The sequence below is a fragment of the Mycetomoellerius zeteki genome, unplaced genomic scaffold, assembly GCF_001594055.1.
Source record: "Mycetomoellerius zeteki isolate Tzet28-1 unplaced genomic scaffold, Tzet1.0 scaffold496, whole genome shotgun sequence".
NCBI classification, from domain to species: Eukaryota; Metazoa; Arthropoda; class Insecta; order Hymenoptera; family Formicidae; genus Mycetomoellerius; species Mycetomoellerius zeteki.
This window is the reverse complement of record NW_017257496.1, coordinates 442,978-470,304: the sequence shown is the minus strand read 5'-3', so window position 1 is coordinate 470,304 and position 27,327 is coordinate 442,978. Positions and strand designations below refer to the sequence as shown.

The 27,327-nt window shown below is 31.8% G+C and overlaps 1 protein-coding gene across 2 annotated transcripts; it reads left to right on the top strand.

The window, feature by feature from the left end:
• The first annotated feature begins 10,467 nt into the window (after positions 1-10,467).
• LOC108727465 (E3 ubiquitin-protein ligase MARCH1) lies at positions 10,468-26,230 on the top strand. Of its 2 annotated transcripts, none has more exons than XM_018455607.1 (6): positions 10,468-10,787; positions 12,305-12,521; positions 20,996-21,121; positions 21,824-21,945; positions 22,483-22,610; positions 25,956-26,230. In XM_018455607.1, exons 1-6 carry the CDS (start codon positions 10,748-10,750, stop codon positions 26,118-26,120), a joined length of 798 nt encoding a protein of 265 aa, XP_018311109.1. In that variant the 5' UTR covers positions 10,468-10,747; the 3' UTR covers positions 26,121-26,230. The 2 variants fall into 2 exon arrangements, with proteins under 2 accessions (XP_018311109.1, XP_018311110.1); XM_018455608.1 differs by having other exon boundaries at positions 10,468-10,791.
• The last annotated feature ends 1,097 nt before the right edge of the window (positions 26,231-27,327 follow it).

Below are 27,327 nucleotides of genomic sequence, written 5' to 3'. Positions count from 1 at the left end.
CATTCACGTATTCCAAACGATTCAAATTGTTGTGTTTTAATTTAATATAAAATGAATATATTAAGAAAATAACACAAATATTATATTAAAAAATAACACAAAAACGTAACATTGACGTAACAGTTTGCTTACAAACTGTGGACGCATTTCTTCAGTAAAACTAATATTTATAATACATTAAATAACATTTATAATATGTTATATTAACGCATTCTAATAAAATTGACATTTATAATGTGTTAAATTAATACATTTTAATTATTAATTTTAAAATTTATATTTTAAAATACATTTTTTTATATTAAATATTTATTTACTCATACATTATGTCATTTTAACACTAAAAATGTAACATGTCTATTTAATAAAAAATATTTAAGTACAACACTATTGTATTGTGTTAAATTAACACCTGGATGTTAAACATTTAACACAACAATTTTAACAAAGCTTGATTTTAACACAAATATGAAATATTTTTTACTATGCAAAGTTAGCATAAGTGTCAGTCTCTTTTTCTCTTTAAGACTAATATAGAAAATTAATTATCTAATACGGAATTATAGATTGCAATGTAAAATTTTTTACAATTATTTTTTACTTGAAATTTATGTTCACTTTTAATGTCTATTATAATTTTAATAGTAAAATATTTATTTTTATTTTTTTGTAATATATTTAAAAAAAGAAAAATTTAGAAAAAATAAAATTGAGAGAAATATAGTATGCGTCAAAATAAAATGCGATTCTTACAACTAACACTTCAGTTGTCGGTTTAGTTAAATAAAATGAATGGACGGGGGTAAATTTGATTATAACACAAATATTTCGTCCTTCTACCAAATATTTATTCGGTATGATTTCCTTTAATTGCAATCACTACGTTACTGTGTCACATTCAGCAAACATAATAGTGATTAAAAGAGAATCGCGTTTTTTTTTTTGGCGCATACTGTATATTATTATATGTATATAAAATTATTTATTTTAATATGAGCATAAAATAAATCTAGAAAGAGCAGCAGAGAGAGAGAGGATTAAAGATGTACATATATGTATACCTATATATGATGGTCTTATAAGAATAAATGAATAGAAACGTATCATTCAGTTGGTACATCATGAGTGTTGTCTTCGTAAATATTTAACACCATATACTAATGAGGCGTTTAATATTGAACATTGGGGTTGGTAAATAGGGTCGACAAAGGGTTAGCAAATAGGAGTCTCATGCTAAAGTCATCCACTGAAGTACAATTAACTTCAGTTTTCTCCAATAATAGGATGCTGTAGCTAAGATGTACGTTTTGCTTCTCAAACTACAACCTATCGTACAATGTAATTCATCGTACTAGGCTGTCTTTAAAGAATGGATAATAAATAATTTGGTACATTCCAATTTAATAAATGATGAGAATTAACAAAGTATATATTTTAATTTTTAAAAATTAAGTTAAAGATTTTTTTATTTAATTCAAATTTGGCCAAGTCACAAAATAAAAAATGAGATTAACGGCGCGCGCGAATCAAGATTAAATAATTCTACAACTATTAATATTAATATCTCTCAGCAATTAAATAACTACTGTTTGTCTTACTGTTTGCTTCGCAATGCTTTTCGGTAGACTTAAACTGCTTTGCTGCACATACCTACATATATACTTGACAGTTTTGACTACTTTAACGTATTTCTCGTTTGCCGTGGATTCGTTACTTGGTGCGCGTATGCCAGACGAAATCGTACACATCCGTATAATAATGTTGATGAGTGTAAAGACTGCAAAACGCGAACAATGAAATCGCTGTGGATTGCTCGAGCGAGCAGCTCCCGTGGCGTAAGTCCGGTAATATTTAGTGATAAAGCGATGGGGTGAAATGAAGTGAACTATCTAAGGTATTCACAATACGTCTCGTGCACGTACAGCCGCAATGAATTATGATCTCGCGGCGTGCGCGTCAGTAGCTCTCAACGCTCCCGCGAGACTGCTCTTTACGCTCGTGCCGGCATTTTACGCGTGCGTTCCCCGCGCGAATTGCGTAATTTCTTCTGACTTTTTTTTATCACAACATTAAATTGCGTCAAGCGAGAACGCCGGGCCACCCACCGGCGAATTTTTATTATCTGCGTTGCTCTATGCAAATGGACGTGCTAAACGGCCATTTAAAGCTAGTTTACGAATGAATCTCTGTTTTAGTGCGTGTCCTGTAAGATAACAAAGCAGTCACGATATTCCGCTATTCACTTCAGTTTGCAGCTCTTTCATTTGCCTATACAATCAGTTATAGAAGCTTATAGATAAATTGATAACTTAACGAATACATTGCGACAATTCATGCAAGGCTTATATGCCAGTATTCATATCTCTTGTATTTTAGTATATAGGTCTATTTCTATTCTTTTCATCTGAACTTTTTGTTCAGTTTATCTTTCTTCTTCCTTTTTCACGTTGAAGGAAAAAAAAGAGTAGAAATAAATGATGCAAGAAGCTAATAGACGTCTCGTCTTAAATAGTCTTAAAATCTAGCTTACAAACCAACAGAGCTATATTAATATCTGAAAGTAGAGGAGAAATTCGAGTATACAAACTCTACGTGTCTACAACGAGTTTCGACGTGATGCTTTGTTTTTGTTTTAGGCTCAGAAATTCGCTGAAAAATTCGAGTGTCCGGGGATGCCCACCGTCCGAGGCTACCCAAACTTCCCCTATTATTTAAAACGAAATAAAAATGAAAAATAAGAAATTAATAAAATTATAAAATAGAATTCTTGTCGATTTTCGATTCGTAATAGATACCTTTTTTAATTAGATCTCGAAAGATATATTTATATCTTTTGTAAAATAGTAGCTGAAAAGAGAGACATTTAAGTATTAGTAATACTAGTTTATTTAATTACTTTATTTTATTTATTTTTGTTTTGTTAATTCTGTTATTTCTCTTATTATATAGGCGACTTTAGATGCAATCTTAGCGGACAAATTTTAGCTAATAGTGACTTTAATTATTAGTTTGAAATATTCAATGTATAATATTCAAATATTTTACATGTGTAACAAGCTAATATAATACAGCCTAGTATAAATAATTTTGGATTACTTTTAGGTTATATTATTTTAGCGCTACATTGGCGATACAGGTGTAGCCAGTGCAACGTGGTGCAGTATAAAAGTTACCTAAAATCTGGTGACTCTGCACGTCAGAAAAACTGGTCTTGAATCTTTCTCGCTTTATACAGGTGAACATCGAATCTTTCTTACGAGAAGACACGCCATCTGTGACAATTTCGCAAAACACTCCGTGCTCTACAATTAATAAATTATTTTGTTGAAATTACAAAATGAAAATTTATTTTATAATTGCAACCTCTAATTTTATATTATTTTTTACAAAGCGTGAGTAACCAAATAAAATTGTGCTATTGAATAAAAAAGTTTACCAAATTTTGTTCCTCTAACAAAAATATATTTTATTTTACCATCATTTTAACAAAATTGACCAAGGAAAATCGGCCATTTGTGAATAATTCTCTTTTATTGATACATACTATAACTTTTTTCTTAATGTTCTACAAGTGAGCGAGTTTGTAATTAATTGTCGCTTTCAACAATTCCGGTTTGCGTTTAATGAACTTGTGAGTGGACAAAAGGCAAGTCTGATATAAGTTACATATGCAGCCCGAGGCTTAAAGCCGGAGAACAGACCTTTTCATAACGCATAACATATTGCTAAAGCATAAGAAGATCAACCAATCAGAGTTTTTTATTTCATGGAAAGGAAGGAAATAAAGGACTTTTATTGGATCATTTTCTTGTGCATTAAGTTAGTTATGCATTATACAAGACTCCGTGCTCCCGCCCTTAAAGTTCAAAATTTTAAGGATAAAGCCATTCCTGTTTGATATATATACATATATATATATATATATATAATATAGTACTGCAATATAGAAAGGTTTGTATGATTAAATTTAATTCTTTCTACGTGAATTTTGTTACTTAATAAAAATATAAAGCCATGGAGACATTAGATTACGATTGAGCACCACGGTTCATCCAGACTTTTCCCACGGCACTAATATAAATTCCTCTTATGCTTGCTTTCTAGCGCACGGTTCGATATCTGATTTAAAGTTGATATAGGTCGACCGTTAATTTTTTCCCCATTTTATCGTCTGACGTTTCTCGAAATAAAAGAGAATACGGGACCCGGGACCCAATTGCAATTCGCGATGCCAATAAATTTCCAACGCAGCTCGGGATTATCATTATACACGTTATCTGGTCGCTCATTGAAAATAAAATATACAAACCTTTCCATATCTTTTTCATCAAAAATGATAAAATTCGTGCACAGGAGAGAGAGACTTTTAATTTATAAAAATTCCTTTCTACACAAGAGAATCTAGATAATTATTGATTGCATATTATTGGATTTTACTGTCGTTTTATTTTTTTACTTATAAGTTAATCATAATTAATATCATTTCTAGATTATGATAATACCCGGATGACGTAATTCTCCGTAATTATGTTAAATTTTATTCTTATTTATAAAGGATATTGCTTCGTGTAACGTGGAATATATGACAGTTTTAATAACACAAATGTGTTAGACAAACGTTAAAAAAACGTATCCTCATACATAAGCATAATGTATTGCTATTGTATAGCATATCGACCTTTTTCTATGACTTTAATAAATGTTATTCCTTACGTATTGATGCTACAAATACATCGTGTATGTACGTGTACACGTAGTAATAAAAAAGATAGGCGTCATAAATTTAGCTAGCGGATCCTCTCCATCGTACCACACATTAAACAATCCGAACATAAATGTACCTGTAAATGTACATGTATTTTCCTTTTGAATTAAGTATATCAGTTTTTTATTTTTGCATATTTTGTTCATATCAATTTATTTTATTATTTAAATTATATGATGAATGTTTAAAATATTTTTCTGCATAATTACAAGATTTGAGAAAATGTTTCAATATTTTAATTCATATCTCTTCCTCTCTCTCTCTCTCTCTCTTTCGGAAACCAAACTTTTGTAAACATATATTTATATTTTTGCTTGTTTTTTCTTCTTTAATATTTTGATAAACATTGGTTTTTCCTCCTATTACGATTACGTTTTACACCGCTTTATTTTTGCAAATTGCAACGAATCTAGTTAAACTGGTGTACATTTCGCACCGACGCAAAAAATAAGGGGAAAAAAAGCGAAAAATCTAGTTAACATATCCACTCGCGTAGCGCCCCATCGTTAAATTCGCCCGACGGTCCGCAACGAGACTGTTATCCGTTTGTTTGCTTTCTATTTACGGGCGTCGCCTCGCGAAATTAAGAGAAATCGTTTGGCTGAGAGCTTGCGTATACAGAGTATTTCGTAGTTTTCTGCAGTTGAGAAATGTCAGTTCCACTTTTCGTTTCCTAGCTTGTAACATATTTGTTCCTTGTGTGAACAGTGAATATAATCTAAGTAAATTAAACTTTGATTAAATAACGAATTAAAAATTTATATTTTTATGCTTATATTATATGCAATTCTGTGTCAAATTCTTTAACATTTTTAAAGAAATTTTGAGGAATAAAATCCTTTATATAATAAAGTAATTAGCAATTATAATTTACTACCTATGATCACTCAATTATTATATCTATATAATGCATTTTAATTAACATTTTTATTTAAATAATTACAAGATCTCACAATTTCAAGAATTAAGAAATGTAAAACAGTATGATTAAAAAATGGAAAACAAAACTACTTCGTCGAATATTTTAAATATATGCGTATAATTTATACGATATCCAAGATTCTTTTGAAATCTTAGTTATGCCATAACTTTTGCATGATATATTTTATCTCTTGTAATCTTTCTTAATATATTTTCTCTGACAACTGATATATACATATATATATATATAATATACAAGATATGTATTATATTTTGAAAGTGTATATATTATATAATATTATTAAAAATATGTATTAAAATATATAGTGTGTATCTTGCATAAAACATTATAAGAGAATACTGAAGTGACCAAATTATCGATATTATGGTTGTATAAAAATTGATTGAACGGAATCAAAAATTCTTTTACGGGATTAAAGTAGACGCGAAATTAGGAGGTAGTGCAGTGGACTTTATACTAAAATCGAAAAAAAAGTTAATTAAGTTTTTAACTTTTTTTCGATTTTATGTATAAAATCTGCTGCACCACTTTTTAATTTTGTGTCTATTTTGATCTTGTAGAAGAATTTTTTATTAAAGATTTAAAGAAATTAAGAAATATATTAAGAAGATTTTTATACGACTGTAATGTCGATAATTTGGGGTCACTCTAGCATTCCCATAAGTTATAGAGACGATCGGACGAAAAATGTACTTGTTTTTCGGTCAATACGCGCTGCTAGCAAGGGGTAAATTTGCGTCAGGAGAGAAAATTCACGAGTGGCGTCTCGTGGACTGAAAACTTTCGCGGTTCCCCAGCGTGTCGTCTTGCACGGTCGGCGCCGAAAACAAAATCTAGATTGCGAGGGGGTTTAAAGTTCTCCGCGGTGAGATCTTCGATGGAATTGTTATATCTGGTGATGTCGGGTAAATGCAGTTGGGGCGACGGCATGTCGTTGAGTGTCGACGGAAGAAAGGCGACAGAATCAATAGGAATATCTACAAACGCGGGAATCTTCGTTTTCGGATCTTCGATCTTTATAGAGATATATGAGCGTTCGCGTTCTTTCGATTCGTGGTTAGTGAAGAGAAAAATGTCGACAATTCCTCAAGTAATAACAATGAAAGTGGCATAGCATTGTTATTCGTATCGTGTTTTATGGACAGCTCAAAAAAGAGTGTGATGTATAAAATGATTTATTAACTCCTACGTATTGATATGTGCTAAGTATACAATTAATGACACTTATAAAAAAACAGTGCAGATATAATTTTAAAAATGTTTCATACCTCTTGCATATATATATAATAGACATATAAAGCACTTCCAATTAAAAATAATTTTTTTTTTCCTTCACATTGCTATTTTTTCTAAAATTAAACATTCTTTATTACTAACGCAAATACTGGGATTATCGATGCATTTTATTTTTGCACAGCTTCTTTCTATTCTGCGTTATGATGTATACTATCTAGTATATGTATAGGTATCCTAAGTTCTTAAAATAAACAATCAGATCGATTGTGTAACAACGTCATAATTTTTTATTTCAAGTTTTGCGTGATCTATGGATAAAATTAAAACAATGCTGTTAGTCGGATATAGATGAATGAATTTATAAAATAGATATTGGCATTGTGTCGGTTAAAACATTTTGATATTCTGATGCTATTTATTTCACAGTCCTGAAATGATCGCGAAGTAGACGAATCCTTAAATTTTTAAATAACCTATTTTTAATGATGTGAAAAATAAACGATAATATATCGCAAATTAGAAATGTTGTTATTGTTCTGACAATTAGTAGTACTACACGGTTTACGTTTTTGGTCTGTTTATTATTAATCTTTGATCAATAAAGGAGCACACTTGATGGGAAAGAAAGAGGGAGAGAGAGGGAAGAGAGAATGTCTTTGCTTTAATACTGTCATATCCATCTTCTAGGATCGATGAAGAAACGGTCACTATACAGCTTAATGGATGCATCTCCATTACTTGAGTATTATGTGGGCATTGTGTACCGTTATACGACATTATATCGAAATAAAAACTGATTATAAAAATTGTTTACGGATTAAATGATAGGCAAAATTTATTTAAATGGAAATATTCGTGATTGAAGAGTAGCACTTGACTCAAGCATTCACTGTGTTGCTTTGTAAACAATTTTCTCTCATGAAACTTCCAAAATTTATAGAGCGATTTTATACGCATTACCTATTATTATGTACATGAATTAATCACCGTAACACTTCCTCCCATAAATTATTCTATTTGTATTTCGTCGAAGCTTCATTTGTTAAATCGATCTAGAGTATCGCATTAGTTTATACCGGACGTGAAAAGTAATTAATAGTCACATTATTACCATATTACGGTGATTAAATTGTGTAATGAAATAGAATGATTCGTAGCATCGCAATCCTAATTAACGTTGCTTCAGCAGTTCTATTGCCGATAGAGCTTCCGCGTAATCTCTGATTAAAACTTTTGTATGTTGATATAGTAGTGGCATTAAAGCACGTATCTGATTTTATACATTTTTTTTCTATTCTCATATACGAAAAAGGAATTGTATATTCTATGAAAAATGTATTACTTTTATGAGATTCATATAAATCAATATACTAAAATTTATTGAAATTCTATACAAATAAATCATAATATTTAATATTAAACATTTTATTTAACTTTTTTTTTTAACGGGAGAGACGAATTTTCGACCAGACGAAATTAAAAAGAAGTAAAGTCGAGATTGCCCTCGAAGGGCGCCTGTTGGAAGAAGTTAAGTACAAACGGCAGATTCTTTTACTCCGTGAATGATAGACCGTGAATCTTAATGCAATGCAAATCCAGGCGTTTCGCGGGAAAAAGTTTCGATGCAGTGGCGCTATAAATCAGGAACCCGCCCGAGATTCAATTTAGTGACGTTGGCGCACAGCATAGTTTCTGCAGTTAATTAATCTTCATAATCTTATGACGGGGCCACGATCTCGGGACATTCTTCGCCAGATCTCAATTTGAAATAGGCAAAATATGCAATTCCTTTAAAGAGACTATCTAAGCTCAATTTTGTCCTGTCGAACAATTATAATTGGTGAATAGTCGAAAAGATTGAGGTAGCAGAAAATCAAATTAAATTAACATGTGGGTTTAAATAATAATGTTAAAATGAATTCCATATTGAAGTTTTTGTGGAGTTTTTATGAAGATAATAGAAAGCTCTAAAATTTAAAGAAATACGTGTATCTCTTTTGATATATTTTTTATAATAAATTTAATAATAGGTTTAAATAATAGATTATGTGTTGCAATTAATTCCGTTTTATATCTTTATGTATTTCAATTTTTTTTTGGTCATATATTATGATATTTTAATATTAAGAAAAAATGTCGTATATTTTATGAAATATTAGTAGATTATCATTCTCAGAATGTTGTAGCCCATTCAATCTTGTAAGAATGCATTTTTATTTTTTGAATCTGTCACGGCCATTAATAAATCTCGTTTTGCATTCAGTTAATACATTTTTCTCTTAGAATATAAATAAGCGTCTTAAAAGGTAGAATATAAATAAGCGTCTTAAAAGGTATTACTAAAAGGATTGGTAATTTTTTTTATATTAGCAATTTGTACATAAAAGAATGTAACTTTATTAAATTATATAACTGTACACGTTTTTAAAATGATTAACTACAGTGCTTCCGACGTCTATTCCAAAACTATATTTTTTCCTTCAAAGGAATCTCGTTTCGAGATCCAATAAAAAGCCGCTAGCAGACCGTACAGACCGAGTGTTTACGTACGAAAGGCGAAATTGAAGTGCGTACCAGCGCACGGAAATTTTTTATTTTGTGTTTGAAATGCATTTTCACTCGTTCGACAACAAAAATTCAGCTTTGATTTCAAACTGACTGGAGTTTGCTTTCAATTTCGTAGCTAATGTTTCATTGTAATGCTATTTTTTATTTTTGATCGGTATGCGGCCCCTTCTACGATATATACATATAGATGCATTTTGCATTAATTTAGCCGATCGTGTTCCAGAGGTTTACAAAGATTAATTTCAGGATCCACGGAAAATGAGACCCGGTAGATTAATTTGCAGGTCTCCTGAATAGTATCATGTTCTAATACACAGAGTTCTTACATGTTTTAATCTCGTACGAATTCGCCGATAATATGTTCAGTTTTAATCAAATATTTTGGGATCAGTAGAAGGTCTATTTTTTAATGGTAGAAACATGATATGAAATAATTTTTTTTTTTTTTTTCAAAATAAAAACATATAAAATTTTTTTCACATCAAAAACGCGATATAAGAAAACTGTAAAATTGTAAAAGAAATAATTTTTGCGCATCCTTCAACGTTTTATAAAACAATGGTATCATTTTTCCAAGATAATATGCATTAAAGTTTTCGTGGGCATTGTTATTACTTTGTAGAAAGATTTTACAACCGTTAATTTGTCAAAATAAAATATACGATTAAACAAAATAAATTCGAAGATATCGATTTATTATTCTCTGTAGAGAATCTATAGATCTCAACGTGTACTTATTAAGTATATATGCACAACCATGATGTGTTCTTATATCATATACCTACAATTATTTAATGATACCTATGCTTATAATAGATGGTTGAATATGAATGAATGGCACACACAAAAAAATTCTCTTTATCATGATTTTTTTAAAGAAAAATTGCAATGCGATTTTCGATCAAACTATAGAGACAGACAGTAGTCTATCCAATCACAGATAAAAGGTCACAGCCTTTCGATCTAGCACTATTTTCATTTATCGCGATCGATTCGCTGAGGAAACAGAAAAATAACGGTGAAAAATGAGCTAAATTATCATTACACGTTCCATGTGTCAGCACCCTCGGATAGGTTAAAAGTTACCTCTGCCGACCTACCAGGTCGGTTCCACATTTGCATTTGGTGGCGTCGCGTTATATAAAAAATAAACTTTACGGAAATTTCGGGATCAGAGGGACTTTGGAGGACTCAGCACCATACGCACAACTTCGTTTCACGGGAAATTGTTGGTTATGTATCGCGCCGGAAACTTTCACGATGTCGGAAACGCAAGTAGGTAGGTTTTGTCTGTCGCGACGTTGCTACGGCTTGCATTCTTCATCTGGAATATTGCCGCAGCCGGCGGGACTTCATTTAAAGTTCGGTCTCATTGTCACGGAAAAACTTGAGAGCATCTATTTCCGCGAATCAAAGAGCTCGAGAGATTGCGTCTCGTTAGAGAAGAGAGGCACTCGGGCATGATATAAATTTTGACTCATTTGACATCTCCGGAAGTCTTCGAGAAACGAAATGTATCTCGCGAACTAAAATCCAATCAATCTTAATATGAATTTGAAGATTTGCTTCAATTAGTTTTTGGGTAGTTCAAAATGAATGGCGAACATGTGGAAGTCATTTAATTATTAGAAATAAAATATATAAAGGATAACATAAAATATATATAAAGGATAATGAACGTGATAATTTAAACATGAATGCGAGAATTGGGTTAAGTTACTGATATATAATTTACTTGTAAGATTAATCCTTTGACGCGTTATTTAATTTTAATCTGCTAAAATCAAACTTTGATAATATTATGATGAGAATTGCAATTAATTAATATTTGATATGTGAAAATTATATATAACACGTGAAACAAAACTTTCAAGTGTATTCGACTTTCGATGTAATGAAAATTAGTGAAATTTAAATAATTAATGAGTCCTGCTGTATATCATTTGATCATTTAATAAATCATTGAGTTTCGTAATAGAGAAAATAAAGTTTCCATTAAATAAAATATACGATTATCTCATTAATGCAATATTTGAACTTTTGAAGTCAAAGCATCGACATGTTCACCAGCGTTAACTTTACTATTCAATAAGCTGCCAACAGATTTCACGTTAAAACTTTAAATAAATTCGATTTAGATTTGGATAGAGGATAAATGAATGCAGAAACTCTTGTGATCGCTCATGCATATGCACCGTGTTATGTGCAACTTTCTCTTCAAATCGACCATGTGTATAAAATAGTATTAATTTTGTTTTAGATTTCGAAAAATAAAACAAGAGAAAAAATGAAAAAAATAAAAAATTTTAACAAATGTAGTTGGAAAGAGTATCATTTTCAGGCAATAGTCACCGCTTTGTTTAATACAGTTATTATTCAATAAACCGAATGAGTTTCTTTGATGAATGAGATTTATTGTTTGTGAAAAAAAATTTAAATTACTTTCACAATCAGGCACTTTTTATCTGCTTTTTTTTAGCAGAAACTTTTATTTTAAATCTTTTTTATTAACTTAAAAGTATGTGAGAATCCACGTTTGAGTAAAATTTTGCTTTTGTTTCGCTAAATTCGGAAATGTAGGGGATAATAATTGAATACAAGCTTCACGAGATCTTACGGGTTGGCAACCACTGGCGCGAACTATTATCAGATTTCCGATCGGTTCGTATAGAAAATAGACGCTTAAAGCCGAGCGGCACGGTGCGGTGAATGGGGTGTAAATAAGCGCGAGTACGTGGTGGATCATGCATATGCACCGCGTGGTGTGTCCTTCTCTTTGGCTGGTTCCACAGTTAACTTGGATCACGAGCGTAGCATGCCGATGCCGCCATCGGCCATGGCTCCCGAGGGCTCGGCCTGCAATTTAAATGGCCGCGACACGCAGCAAGTGTCTCCGGGGGTCGTTGGACAACAGCATCGGTTTACCCGCAGTCTGATCTCCGTCGGGTCCAGCGTCTGCCGAATATGTCACACAAACACGGCGAAGGAACCGCTTATTTCCCCTTGTAGGTAAATGCATACACGTTCTATCACAGCTTGAGCAGACCGTATAGTACTGCAGTATTGTAGATGGACAAAACCTCAATTTTGGAAGCTATTAAGATGGTTTAATGATGGAATGAATAAAGGATAGAATGAAATCAAATATACAGTGATCGAGTAATGAATAAATAAAAAAACATAATAATTTTATTCGCGATAATACTGTTAAGTATTATGCACAATGCGATGACTTATAAACGAAAAGTTAGTGTTCTGATAATATCGAGTTTTAATGCTTCTTTCCCACAGTGTATTTCTAACTTAAATAATTGATTGAAATAATGAAAAAAAGGAGTTTGTCTTATTATCCTCTTCTGAAATTAGCAAAAAACTTATTATGCATACGAGTTTGTTGTTTGCATAAAATATAGATAGATAGTAATATACATGCATAATAATCATAAAGCCGTATATATTTAGGATTATTATAATCCATGTATATATATTACGATATGGATGAGGTTCATAAATGTATTTAGAGATAAGGTACAGCGCCAATTTAAGAATCGTAATTGGACGGATTTCAGAATAAGCTTAAGTTGATTAAATTGCTTAATAACGTTACTGAGAGTTCCATTATTATACCATCAATTCTATAATAAGATTATCCTTAAAAGAGGGAGGAAATTACAATTATTTTATATTATATACAAATATTATTTCTGTAAGGAAAAAACGGCTACGATTACCACAGAGAGAATTTTCTCTTAAAATTTATCCTGAAAATATGGTAGTTATGGTACAATACAATATTTTAAAGATTTTTACTATGCACTTCAGTAAAATTAATCAAACTTATTTTATATTTTATTGTAGTTTTATTAATGAATGAGAGAGATTTACATAAAAAAAATTCTTCAAAATACAGTGTTGTCCCTCGACTATATTTTCAGGGTAAACTCTAAGAAAAAAAATCTCGCACGACCAAAGTCGCCTATCGATACATCTTTTGGTTATAAGAACTAGTATGATTGTGATAATTGTAAGACTGGCATATCTTAATTGTTAGGATTCTTGGCTGTTAAGATTTGTCCATCTTACGATTATCACAACCAAATATATTGATGTGCGAAAATTATCATTATTTCCGGTTATGACAACTGAAGCGTTTTTTCCGTGTAACTTTAGGACAAAATTGTTTTGATTAGTTATAGGTATTCTGTACGTAAAAACATTCGCACGTCAATTTACTATGCATATGTGTTTTATTATAGTTCAAAATATTTTGAAATTTTTATATTTATATGTTAAATATTATAAAAATATTATTAAATATATATATTGTGTTAAAAAAATATTATTATTGAGAAAATTAATTCACAACGAAAATAGCTAAATATGTACGCAATTTTTTCTTGTGGCATTAAAATGTTTATTTGTACGTAAATGCAAGTAATTCTAATTTTCTTTTCAAAAATATAATTTCAAATTTTCGAATTCAAGAAGTAATATATAATACGTGTATCGTAAATATACGTGTAGAAAAGATACAGTTGAATATTTATGATTTTGAAAACTTTATCGTCATGGCAAAACGATATGTATCATCCGCATAGCTGGGGATGTCCGGGATTTAGGACAGAATTCCGCCATCTTACGGACGTCCCATCTTTCATACTTAATAGGATTCGAGAAAAATGTGGTGCTCATCGAAACGGGAAGTGCTTATGTATTAATGGCGGAACATCGCGATATTTAAATCTTGCGGATTCAGCTCCGGATATTTCTGTTGATGTGTTTAAACGATATACGTAGCAAAAAAAAAATAAAAAATTTGTTGAAATTTGACATATGTAACAAATATGAAGTAGATACTCATGAAATGTTATATTTTATAATAATAATAATAATCGTATACACTATTTGATGTAATGTATGTTAAAATGTTCAAACTTCAATTTAATGATGTGCAGTTAATTTCCATTTTATTCAGTATTCTACAATGACCCTTAAAAGTGCTATAATAATTAAAACAGTCATAATTGTCAGAATTAGAGCGGCAGTTTCGGTGTCGAAATATCAACAGTGTCGAGAGTCTAATATTATAATTTTACTAGTTTAGAATTTACTTAACGAATTAAAGTCCTGAAAGAGTATAAATCGAGTAAGTCTTCATTTCGAGCTAATTTCAATAGCTTTTATTTTATAGTAAATGAACTTTAATGTAAGAGGCTTTGTTACCAGTTATTATTAAGTATTTCAAGCTGGAAGTTTAGCCAAGTCGATTAGTGATAAATTTAATTACAAAACAAAAGTATATAAGTTACTGCAAGGCAAACTGAGAAAGGCTTTCAAATTCAATTGCTTCGATTCCCAATAGTCTATTCTTTATCATCTATCAATGTACGTCGCGTGAAATGACAAATGCTAATTTCATGCAAGCATGAGACGGAAGACAGGCACTAATTAATTAGCGTTAAAGTTCGATTAAGCGATGATCATCTCGCGTCATCCAATCACCATGAAATATCACGAGAGATTAACCGTTATAATTTACTAAGCCTAACGATATTCAGAATATCTTAAGTTGATTATTTTGAAACTCTGTTATTGTCTGTCATACGTTTAAATTTACATATCACAGATCTGGGTAATTTTGAAGAGTAAAAATAATTGACTCTAATGAATGTTCTTCGATAACTAATCTAAACACAATTCTATTTTCTCTCAGTCAGATGGTCACTTTCACAGCTTCTCATAAAAAAAAAGAAAAAAGAGAATGATCCAATTAGATTATCACTTGATTTTGAAGTATGCGCATACTTATTTTTATCAGCCTTCACGATTATTTTATTTCGGTAATATCCTTGTCGTTTTTATGAAGGGACATTCCTACTGTCCGTCAACTTAATGACCTGAGCCACGATTCTTCGCTTGTAGGGGCTTAATTCACGAGGACCTCGTGAGAATTCTCGACTACGTACTACGCTTATATCTCGTGACCTATTTCTTTTCGTGTTACCACGACAACATTAAACGCGCGGTGATGCCAACGAGAAATCTGGTCGACTGAGCCCATGAGTCATCACGAATTTTAATGCGACCGATTATTTATAGTGGAAAACGGAATGCTCTTCGTGGTAGAAACATCTGTAGTTTCGTGGATTTCGCCGCCAAATGCAGGCGTGTCCTCGCATTCGAGAGTACAAATGCTCGATTTTATCTTCTCCCTTCATTGAATAAATAAATCCATTTTCTTATCCCTGTTCATCTTTGAAGGAAATTGAGACTAAAATTGTTGTCATGTGGATATTAATCTTATCCATCTTTTCTTATCATTCATTTACGCATTTTGTTTATGTTTTGTGTTATTATAGTCCTAGAAAACCAGAGATTTATCATAGAAGAGTATGATTGATTGATTGATCAAAGCACTAAGCTCCGTTGTATAGGTATTACAATGAGCCATCGAAGAGTAGGGAGGCCTCAATTCTTAAACAATGACAAAGATTGTACTGTTCTCTTAATCGATGATTGATCGATTGGCTAATGTTGTTCCCTATTTCCTATTATAATGTACTCTTTAAGACTTTTAGAGTGAAATTTCATTCTTAAAGACTGAAAATCGAGTCACTCTTTTTCATTGACTTAATTTTCACAATTTAGAGTGAGGTTTCACTTCAAAGAAGTTAGAGAGTCAGGAAGACAAGCATATGTATGTCTTCCTTTTCTTTGTTGAACCGCAGAGTTTTTTTTATAGTTTAGTAGATATAAGGAAAGCTCGTTCCAATATACTATAGAGCTTCAATTAATTCAAAAAAACTAAAGAGCATGGTATGATTGACTGAGATGTCATCTTAAATTTTATAAAATACCGCCTGTCATAAATCTCCTGTATTTTAAACATGTCAATAAAGTTTTGTTATTATTATTATGTTTAATATTTACACTTTAAATAAATTATATACATATGAAAGTTGTATGAATAAGATTCTATTTTTGTTTAATAACACATTTCTATAGTTTAATTATTTTGTTATTATTTTTATTGTTAAAAATTAAAATTTTAAAAACGATAAAAAATTTAGATTTTTCTTTTATAAGTACTTTAAATATTGAAAATAATTTATGTAAAGTTTCATTGCTGATTCACATGAAGATTCACTGATTATAGTTATAAAGATATAGAATAAATAAATATTTTGTTTATTTACTGGATAACTAGTTCATGCATCGCAATGTAACTCTATGTAAATAATCTTGAATACATAATGTACTTATATTAAAAAATTGAGATTTTTATCATTTATTTTATAATACATCTTCATTTATTTTTATTAAAAAATACAGATTACAAAAATACTACTATTTATTAAAATAACTTATGATTCAGATAATAAACCGTCACTAAATTTGTCGTATTATTTTTAAATGTGATTTAGAATTTTTAATTTTTTCATGATTTTGTTATTATTTTGAAAATATGTATAAAACATCCTTAATTATTCTCAATTCATAGGTTTCCGTTTGCACATTCCGAAATAAGTCGATTTTTCGTTTGCACATCCAGACTCAAGTCGAGTTTCGTTCGCACACAGTTTAGTTCAAAAGTTATTAACAATTAAAATTCCGAGGACATTCGACTCAGGTAAATAGGTTCAAATGATATCGAATATCGTAATTGCGATTTGATTGAACCTATCGGAGTCGACTCGAAACTTTAACTGTTAATCTCTTTTTAACTAAAGGCAAACGAAAAATCGATTTGTTTCGGATGTGTAAACGAAAATCTATTTTAATTGGAGTTATTTCAATGCGGTTTCTTTAGAATTCGAGCCGAGAACGTACTTTTTACAACATGAAGTTAGTGTGTGTGTCTCAACATTTATTTCATAACTGTTTAACTAAATTTACTAAATATATGCAAACGAACAATCGACTTGTTTTGGAATGTGCAACGAAAATCTATCGAGTGAGACTAGTTAAATCTAATTTGCTCGTGGTTGGGAACTTAATGTGAAATTATCACTCCCTGAAATTATTTTTTTAATAACTTTTTAAATAACTTTTTTACCAAAAGTGTGCCAACAAAAATTAGAAATATGCATACACGTTCAAACAATGAGCAATCGAATGAGCTATAAAAAGTTAATTTTTTTAAAAGTTGAGGGTCAATTTCACATAGGTGATTTAGATAGCAAATCAGATATATTAGAAAAAATGATAGCGATGACTAATTTAACTGATTGTGTGACGAATACCTGGTTTTCTGTGATTGAAAAACTTTTTCTATCCACAATTATTAACTAAAAGATGAAACTACGTTACAATATTACAATGTTCAAAAATGCCAGTAGGTTCGCGGCGAATAGGTGGTGGATTGTTTAAAATGTTTCATTATCGGAAGTTGGGTTGAAATTTTTCGGAGCGATGCCGGCAACTTTCCTAGCGGTCGCTCGCGAATTATTTCTCGTTTAATATCGCTCCTTATATCGCACTCGACGCTGACGGAGTATTCTGGATTCTGCTGCATACCATGCATTGTTCGCCGGAACAATCGCAAAACTGATGTCATAACGCAGCAGCTATACTCCGCGGCGAATCGCGCCGCGAAAGAAGAGCGGCATAAATTTCATTGGACGATAACTGTTTCGCCGGATATACGCGGGCTAATCATCGTCCATGTACATCATGCTGCCAAAGGGAAAAGTTTATGACGTCGATGAGCCACAGAGCAAATCGTGTAAAAGAGAATTGTTTCATTCACTGTTGTGCGCTGCATCGCTTTTTGTTGCCGCGTATATTTCTGTTCGTTGAGAAATTTTTTGTTATTTTAAACTTATACAAAATGCCTCTAATATCTTTAACAATAGATCAGAGTTTGATATTCATCAATAAGATTTATTAGAGACATTTAATATTTTTATTTATCTGAAATTGAAACTAATCAGGATTGCCACAAAATTGAAAATCAGGAAATAAGGAAAATGAAAGAGAAATTGAAAAATTGGCAGTGAAATAAGGGAAAAATCAGGGAATTTTGCAAAATTTTCTGGAAAATTAAAATGCTTTACTTTAAAAAAGTTTAATATGCCTATATCATACCTATGTAGTTTTAGAATATCACCAACTTAACAATTAAGTGCAAGCAATGTCAACAACTTTTATAATATAATTTATAACATTGCTATGTTAAATTATTCTCTCAACTAAATATTTGACGACAACAAAAAGATTAAAATTAGAGCTGCTAGGAATGGACTGTAATTAGTGTGCTAAATATGTAATTAAAAATACATTTTACATATATTAAAATTAATGTTTGGTGTTTGGTCATATAATAAAAGAACGTTCTTTTGTCCGGTGCTGACAGCGGGTAATTTTGTTACTTTATAGTCTGCTCGAAGTGTCGAAGGATATTAAAGACTTTTATGCATGGGAAGTACAGTGGTGATTCTTAACTTTTTTTATAGACAGGTGACAGCACCATAGAATTCGATTTTAAGACTACTTCTGCAGCTGTAAATAAAGTGCTGGTGCAAATTCGCTTCTGAGTGCCAACAAGTAAATAAAGAATCTAACATTTAAAAAATTTTTGATTATTAAAATATTTGACGGTTTCCAAATCAGGACAAAAATATGAAAAATTTTAAATATTATTGAAAGCATCATAGAAAATCATAAAATTTTGTCCGGAAATCAGGCAAACGTTATGAAATTTTAGGATGAATTTGTGACAACCATATCGGACGAATGAAATAATTAGAGACTACCATACGTTAAATATTCAGTCGCGAATAGTTCAGTCATTTCTTTTATTTAACAGGGAGATCTCGTACATGCGAACCTGATATCACCTTAACGAGACTTTAACGCATAAACTTGTCTTTGGAATCACTATATCGTGCAATAGTAGTACAGTTCAGGTTTACTGACTTCCGTAGCTTGTTCGGACTAATTTGCGCGCTGCTACATACAGTGCATACATCGTAGATATAGGATGCATAGGAAGCGAAGAGCAATGTCATGATAGTTGCCGGTGCTGTTTATAATAACGAGATTACTCGGCGAACAGCGGTCGTTTAACACGGCTGACAAAGCGAAACGTCGTGACTCTATCGTCGAATGAAGTATATTCCGGCTTGGCACCGAAATCGACCTCACGTAGTCGCATAATTCTCGCGTTGGCTACGAGATGGAGAATCGTGCTAAGAAGGAACGAGGGACGAGATTTTATAAGAAGGGAACTTCTCTTTTGCTTCTCCTTTACCCTTTCCCTTTCTCATTTATGGCCCGGTGCCGTAGACAGTGGAAAGGCATAAATGAGTGAATAGTTCGAGGAACGTGTCCCGGCGATTAAGGACACACAATTCGTGCTTGAAGAACTACGTGAAAACGCAGTAAAAATGTGCGAAATGAGAGCGACTCGCTGCAAATTTCCCGCGCACGAATATTTACCTTCATAATTCTCGAACTTACGGATATCCTTTCTAATCCAAATGTTACTTTGAAGCCATAGGCGTTCGGTCCGGAACGGCAAAGATTAATGAGGAGAATCGGATCTAATTTATTTTTCTTGCGTTCTCGATGGTGGAATGAATTTCGATGATTCGCGTTCGTTCACGAGCGAACACGAATGAATAGATTTAATACTTCCGGATATTTACGGAATGCAATTTATGATGTGCTTGTATAATTTTATATTTACAAATACATTCGTACGAAAGAACATTACAAGACGGATGCAATATTAGGTACAACACATTAATGAATTGCTAATTCAACAATTGCATTTTTATTAGAAAATTATTAATTTTACTTATTTAAACTATTTTATAAAGATTATATTGAAATTTAAATGTAGATTCTTTAACGAGACTAGAGACTATTTTTTTTCTGGATGTAAATTCTAAAAGTTGAAGTCTAACTAGTGTCGGTTTTAAGCTATGTCTTTTACGTTTGCTTGGAAAGAGCTGACAATGAGAAAATGTATTCAAGTGCTCAGACTGCTCAGTGAAAGCATCAACGAAGTCACTTAGTTTCTATCCTTTACAATTCCATCTTGGATTGCTGTCTAGATTAAATTCATTTCTGCGACATAAATATTATACATTTAAAAAAGTACCAAATTTTTATAAATTTTGGTTGAATAGTTCTAAGTAAATATTTACTAAATATAAGCATATATTTGATAGAAAAACCATTAATTAAATTTAATTCAACTATCATTTTTTATTGATTAAATATTTATTTACTGTAAATAAATGTTTACTTAATACTATTCGAAGAAATATATGTATTAAGACTTAATAAATTTTTTTTCAGTGTAAAAGTCCCTTTTTCACGAAGAAGTACGTAATCGTCATTACGTATTGTTAATTAATATATTATTTCTTTGTCATTGTTCTTTAATAAAATTATACATATATTATTCTCTCGTGTTAGGGTAGCACCATACATTACAATATTGCAATAGGATATACGCAGCGTATCTTTTCCAGGTGCAAGGGCACGCTGGCTTACGTGCACTTGTCCTGCCTAGAACGATGGTTGAATCAGTCGTGCCGAACGTACTGCGAATTGTGCCGGTACTACTTCAATGCCGTGGAGACGCCTCGTTATCGATGGTGAGCATTACATTTATCGGGTTAGCACGGAGAGGGTACACTTTCAAGCTGGATGTAATTCAAGCATCCGAAATGCACTTCGATCTCTCGCACACCGGCACGTTTCCTTATTTCGTTTTCCGCTACGATGCCCATTATTCTCCTTTTCGGCATAAATTGATCTCGGTCATATTTCTTTTTTTTTCTACTTTCTTCTATGCAATTTGTTTCCTCACTATGAGTCGATCAGGTTGCAGTTTGGAGTTTACTCGAACATCAAAAATGATGTATCGAGTAAACTACTCTAGAAATCGACGATAAACTACGACGTGTTCTGCATTCTGATTTATGCTTTAATATAACGTGTGCTGCATCACTTTAAATTTGCAATTCGGTTGTTGGAATTACAGAATAATAAATTAATTAGTTTTTTTTTTCCACAAAAAGGTTTATATTATTCAAATAATATTAGTTTTATTCGTGTGTATATAATATATTTTATCGTTATGTTTATTTTTATCCGTATTTTTATAATGTAAAGCAGTGCATCTTTTATATTTATTTAAATGTTAAATCAAGTTATATTCTACAATTCTAACATCACATTGTGTTTATCGACAAACATTTTGTTCTATGTATGAGAGCATGATCCTCCACCGAAGAATTTTTTGAGCTTTTATCTTAATGGTCGTACTCGATTATCATTTTTATGGATACCTGCAGGCCAGAATCTCTGAGGATATGGATTAGCCATCCGCGAAATCGTAGGAATATAGAATCAGACCTGCTCATCTTAACATTACTCACCATTGTTACGGTGGGATTAGCCGCGGTGTGCTTTTTGGGTGAGTAATTTGATAAATTAAAAGTTTGGAAAATTTTATAAAATATAATTATTTTTTCGTAATTTACTAAATCCATTTTTTTACAAAGCGTATTCAAAAAAGTTGTATGCTTTATTATTCGATATAACGTCATATACATATTTATATCATTTAATATTAAATAATATTTATTTTGTATTTATATCATATTTAACAATAAATAAAATTAATATTAAAATATTAAGCTTAATGCTGAAAATATTTCCGTACTTTCGAATATTACTTACTGTATATTTTTTAATATTTAATCATTACTCGAAATTGTATAAAAATTATATAATATAAGCGTTCGTATTTGATATATATTTCCTGTATTTCAAGCTTCTTTTAGAAGAAGTAGTTATAAAGAAAATAATGTTATTACAGAATAATATGATATGAGAAAAAGAATTCAAATCATATGTTGATGAAGTTTCAATTTCGATAAGTGTATATTTTTGTAAAACTATCGTTGTATCAAACCGAATATTATACTTGCTATTCGCTGTAACTTTGTAGGTATGCGGTATTTTATCATTGAGGGAAACAAGATTGGAATTTCCAAGCCCTGGACGCGAGGGGCGATATGGTTCTTTCTGACCATCGTGATATTAGGTTATGTCACCACAGTTTACCTACTCTGTAGGGTAATTATGCTCCTGATTTATTCTTTTAAGCTAACAATTCAATATTGTTTAACACTAGGAAGATCGCGTTTAATAAGAATTATCGCAATAAAAAACAGAGCTTAACGTTATTGATTTCTTTGAATTCAATTACAATCGGGACAAATGCTTTCATTTTATACGTATAACTCTATTGTTTAATATTCAATAGAAATAGGACGCAGTATATGCGATCAAACTGAATGCATTAATTGGCTTTAAAGATGCATTAAATACCTTACATAATACCAAAATAATTCATTAAGTATTTAATTAATTAATTATGCAATATTACGAAGATATGAATATAGTATTATATCCCATATTGATATTTTTTAGCTAAATGCATTGGAAATGTTTCAATTATATTCACATGAATATCTTATTAAATTTACATGGATTAGTTCATCAAAAGCTAAATGTACGGAATTATCGGTTTACGTAATTCACAACGATGGACATACATGAAACAAATAGAATCAATATTACCGATATTGTATATTCGTGAAATAAAATTAATATTTAAAACGAAATGTATTTAACGCATCGTATGTTTCCTCAGAGAACCGAATGTGTCTTTATAGTTGTATCAATAAATAAAATTTAGTTTTAGTAAAAAAATAAACGCGCTAAAGCTTTGCCTGTCTTTATTTCAATGAACATAAACTGTGTCGTGCACAATTAATACAAATTAAATGAATTCATTCGTTTTAATATAATTAATTATAACATACGCAACTTTTTTAACATGATAGACGTGTAAAAATAAAGTTGTGTTTACTCAAGCAATATTTATATTTATTTGAAATACTTCGTCATGTTTTGTTATTTAATAAATTTTTATTTTGTAACATTAATATAACAAATATAGTTTGAGGTCAAAGTGTTTTAAAATAGCAACAGTAAAATATTTTTTTCATTATATCGAGAATATATTAATATATTTATCAAAGTTGTTAACTGCAAAGTGAATATATAACGCTTTTACCAAACCATTTTTTTTAGAAATCACGAGACGTGTAAGTTTCCAGATACTTTGGACACATAGATCAATATATATCATAATATCCATAACTTAATACCTATTGATGCTTCGAAACAATAGCCATTTTTCTTAGTTTAGACCGTGTTACCTTTGGCTGAAAGGTTGCACGGTAAGCTAGGAATGCCTTGCAAAGACATGAGTTATTTACTGCAAAATATCTTTCAAAGAATATACATATCTGGCTGAGATATATACGTATCGTAACGTAGGGAATATAGAATCGTGGTATTTTGACTAGTAACGTACGTCGGGATAACTTACATCAGTATGCATCCTCTGGGTCATCGACTTTATGTCGCATTCAGCGCGACTTTGTTGTGCCGCGGTTTACGTTTATGTAGCGCGATCTCGCCGGACCAGATAGCGAACGTTTGCCCAAGGCGGACGCATTAAGGCGCGGCGTAAGGGTGAAACAGGGGAGCGGTATCCCGATGCTCGAATGCGCGGATATAATATGGGGGAGCGACCCGGAACAAACGTGTCAGAACGCATTTTGTGCCGGAAGGGCACGAAAGACACATGATGCTCTGATACGAAAAGAATACATACGAGGTGCGGTGGGCGCACTGAGCGGAAACACGGCTAATAGAGTAGATCTCTTCATCTAAAAATACCACGCATCCCTCAGAAAAAATTATATCACGCGTTTATATCTTTAAAATTCTACGATTTACTTTATGATACTTTAAAGGCGCAATTTATAATGAAAATTTTTATTAATGTGTTTTTTGGGATAATTGGAAAATTACGACATGACTTGTGGATTTTTATCTATAAGTATTTATTTTTTTATTGGTTTATCATATGATTTACTTAATAGTTAATTTTCGTTTAAATTATCTTTCTTGATGAAGATTATAATCTTTATAGCGTCGGTGTGAAATTAGAGTACCATTTATGATTGTTATGGCGAGTATTTACGGTGATTGTTTATACGTTCTAAAATGGTTGCTAATACTCGTTAATTTCCCGTATATAGTTAATTACCATAAAACTTGTCAGCAAGTGTTGCGTTTGATTATGTTGCCAAGGTTATTACTAAATTAATTATTATTGGCATCATCTCAAACATGAATATGGAGATCGTTAAGTTTTCGTATGCAAATATGGGAAATTGAATGAGATTATCATATCAATATTCTGGTATATCTAGTGAAAACTCCAATTAATTAACATAGAAATGAAAATTTAACAATTATATTTAAAAAAATTTAAATTAATATTTAAATCAATGATTCTTGTAGAAAAAGAGCAAAAAAACAAAAACAGAAGTTAGGAAATAGTTACTTATTAACTTATTTATTAATATAATATTAATACACCTTTTCGGTCTCGTTTAATCACTAATCAATTTACTGAAAAGATTTTTAGCTTAAATAAAATTTAATTCATTCAGTAACGATTTTCTATAGCATTACAAAAGAGTGATTTTAATCAAAAATTCTCTCTATTGTACCGTTACATAATTTATTATTTATAGTTTATTCATGGAAACATATTTATCATATATATATATATTTATATATATACCGCTATATCTTACGCCAGTATGGCAAAGAATATATGCGGTAATCTAGTCACGTAATATACGTATATTCCTGGTACGGTACAGATCAATGTCGTCGATAAATCGAAAGATTTATCAGCCACTACAATCTATAATACATTATTCCGCTTGGAACAAAGTGCGCTTTCGATCCAGGGAAGAATTATTCATGCCGCTTAACGTCTCTGCTATATTATTGAAACCAGAGACTGTACTAAATGAGGATGGGCAAACGAAATGATTTGTTTGGTGTGCGATATTTCGCTCGGTTATCCAAAAGCGGTCTAACGAATCGTCCGTCACCGAATGCTCTCGTTAATCCCCGTAAAAGATCCAGTAACCACTTCGAAGCGTACTTTGAGTGCACTCGGCGTACGAAGGATAGAGGATGGTGAGGTTTTAAATAAAACCGTCGGTCGCGTCGCGCTGTAAATCGCTGCAGTTGAATCGAAATCGTCGGACGTCGTGTTTAATTAAGAATAATCGTGAATACGCGCCACTTTCCGAATCGCGTCTCTCCCGGTTCGATTGTGTTTCCCCTCACTCTCTTTTGCCCTGCCTCTTTTTCACATCGGAGGGCACTCGAGGCGCGTCACTCGAGCCTGATTTATCGAGTGGACTGCCCTTTGCCCCTGACAACTGAAACTGCCCGGGTAATTTAAATCAGCGGGGAAAAGGAGCAGCCGTGACCCCGGCGATTCTCTTCACTCGCTCACATTTGTCTCTCCTTCTTCAGGACCAGGTGTCGCCGTGGTACAGGTGGTGGAAGAGCACCGTCAACGTCAGACTTGTCGTGGACCCTCAATTGCTTCACCGACGACCCTCCGATGAGTCCTCTCAGGATCGCGAGACTCACGATGGGTCGAGGGAGACGACGATGTCTGCGGTCGATACGTCATAAAGCGAATGTATGCCGATAAAAAGTGAAAGCAAGCCTGGCAGACATATAAAAATATAACTGTAAAAGTCCCATGATGTAAGTCACGAATGAAATAAACATGAATATTACTTGTGCAACAAGATGTTATCGTAAACTGTGTACCACGCGTTATTATTCAAGCTTTTAAGTATTCGTTGTTACTGTATAACTATTCTGTACAGTGAGAACTTTAATCCCGATTTCTTGAATTGCGTTGACCTGCTTTTCATCACGCGAATTTACGTAATTCTCCGAAACCTTTCGACATTCGATGGAATTCGATCTCCCTGATGTGAAAAAAAAACTTGCTTGATTCGTGCGACGTGTCGACGAATGCAGTCGCGGTGAATTGTTTTCCGTTTCTTTTGCCGTTGATTTCTCGTACCTCGCGTACATTGTCCTTCTTAAAAAAGAACTTTTCGCGTTTCTCATAGCATGCCGTGCGCGAGATTTAATCGCGCAAATGAGATCTGAACGCGCGCGCACCAGGTACATTAAACAGAAATACTTTGCGAATTTAAACGCGTGTTTTCTGCCAAGAAAAATTTAGCTAGCCAGCCAAGAGTTCGCGGTGAACAAACGGAAGTACTGCTGATCTAGCAATTAACTCATCTGGCACGATGCCAACTATTTATATTACAGCGTTATCGTGTATATTCTATTCGTTGTTCCCTCATCTGTTACTGCTAGCTAGTATTTCTTTCCTTATTTAAACCGAGAGAGTGTGTTAAGACTCGGTAATAGAGTAAAGAATTTTAGTTAATTTGCGGAAAATATTCGCCGGCATCTTTAAACCTTCGTGAGCTATTTTAAAAGCAACGTATATGAGTCGAAATCTAAAACATTAATATATCTATAATTGAAAATTGATTTTATTTTATAATAGAATTTTAATATAAAAATTTGTAACATGAGATATACAATGTTGGAAATTAAGCAGATACAAGAAAATGGAGTTTTTTTTTTTAAAGGAAAACGATTGTATATTTACCAAAGATCTCCATTGATAGATTGAAAAAAACGTCATTCTCGGTTTTTGAGCAATTTCCCCTTCTAAAAAATGAACGTGTGCAAAACCAATTGGGAAGAAATTTTTTAACGCCCTTCCTTCTCCACGTTCATGACATAAATCCAAGTAAATCGAAAGTCCGAAGCCACGCAATTAGCAGTAAACATCTCGCTTCACCTC

Bases quoted from the DNA above. Each gene is read 5' to 3' on its own strand.
- LOC108727465 (XM_018455607.1), top strand. From the start codon at position 10,748: ATGTATCGCGCCGGAAACTTTCACGATGTCGGAAACGCAA. The intron at 10,788-12,304 runs GTAGGTAGGTTT...CTGGTTCCACAG, and splicing joins TCACGATGTCGGAAACGCAA to TTAACTTGGATCACGAGCGT. The intron at 22,611-25,955 runs GTAATTATGCTC...CTCCTTCTTCAG, and splicing joins CAGTTTACCTACTCTGTAGG to GACCAGGTGTCGCCGTGGTA.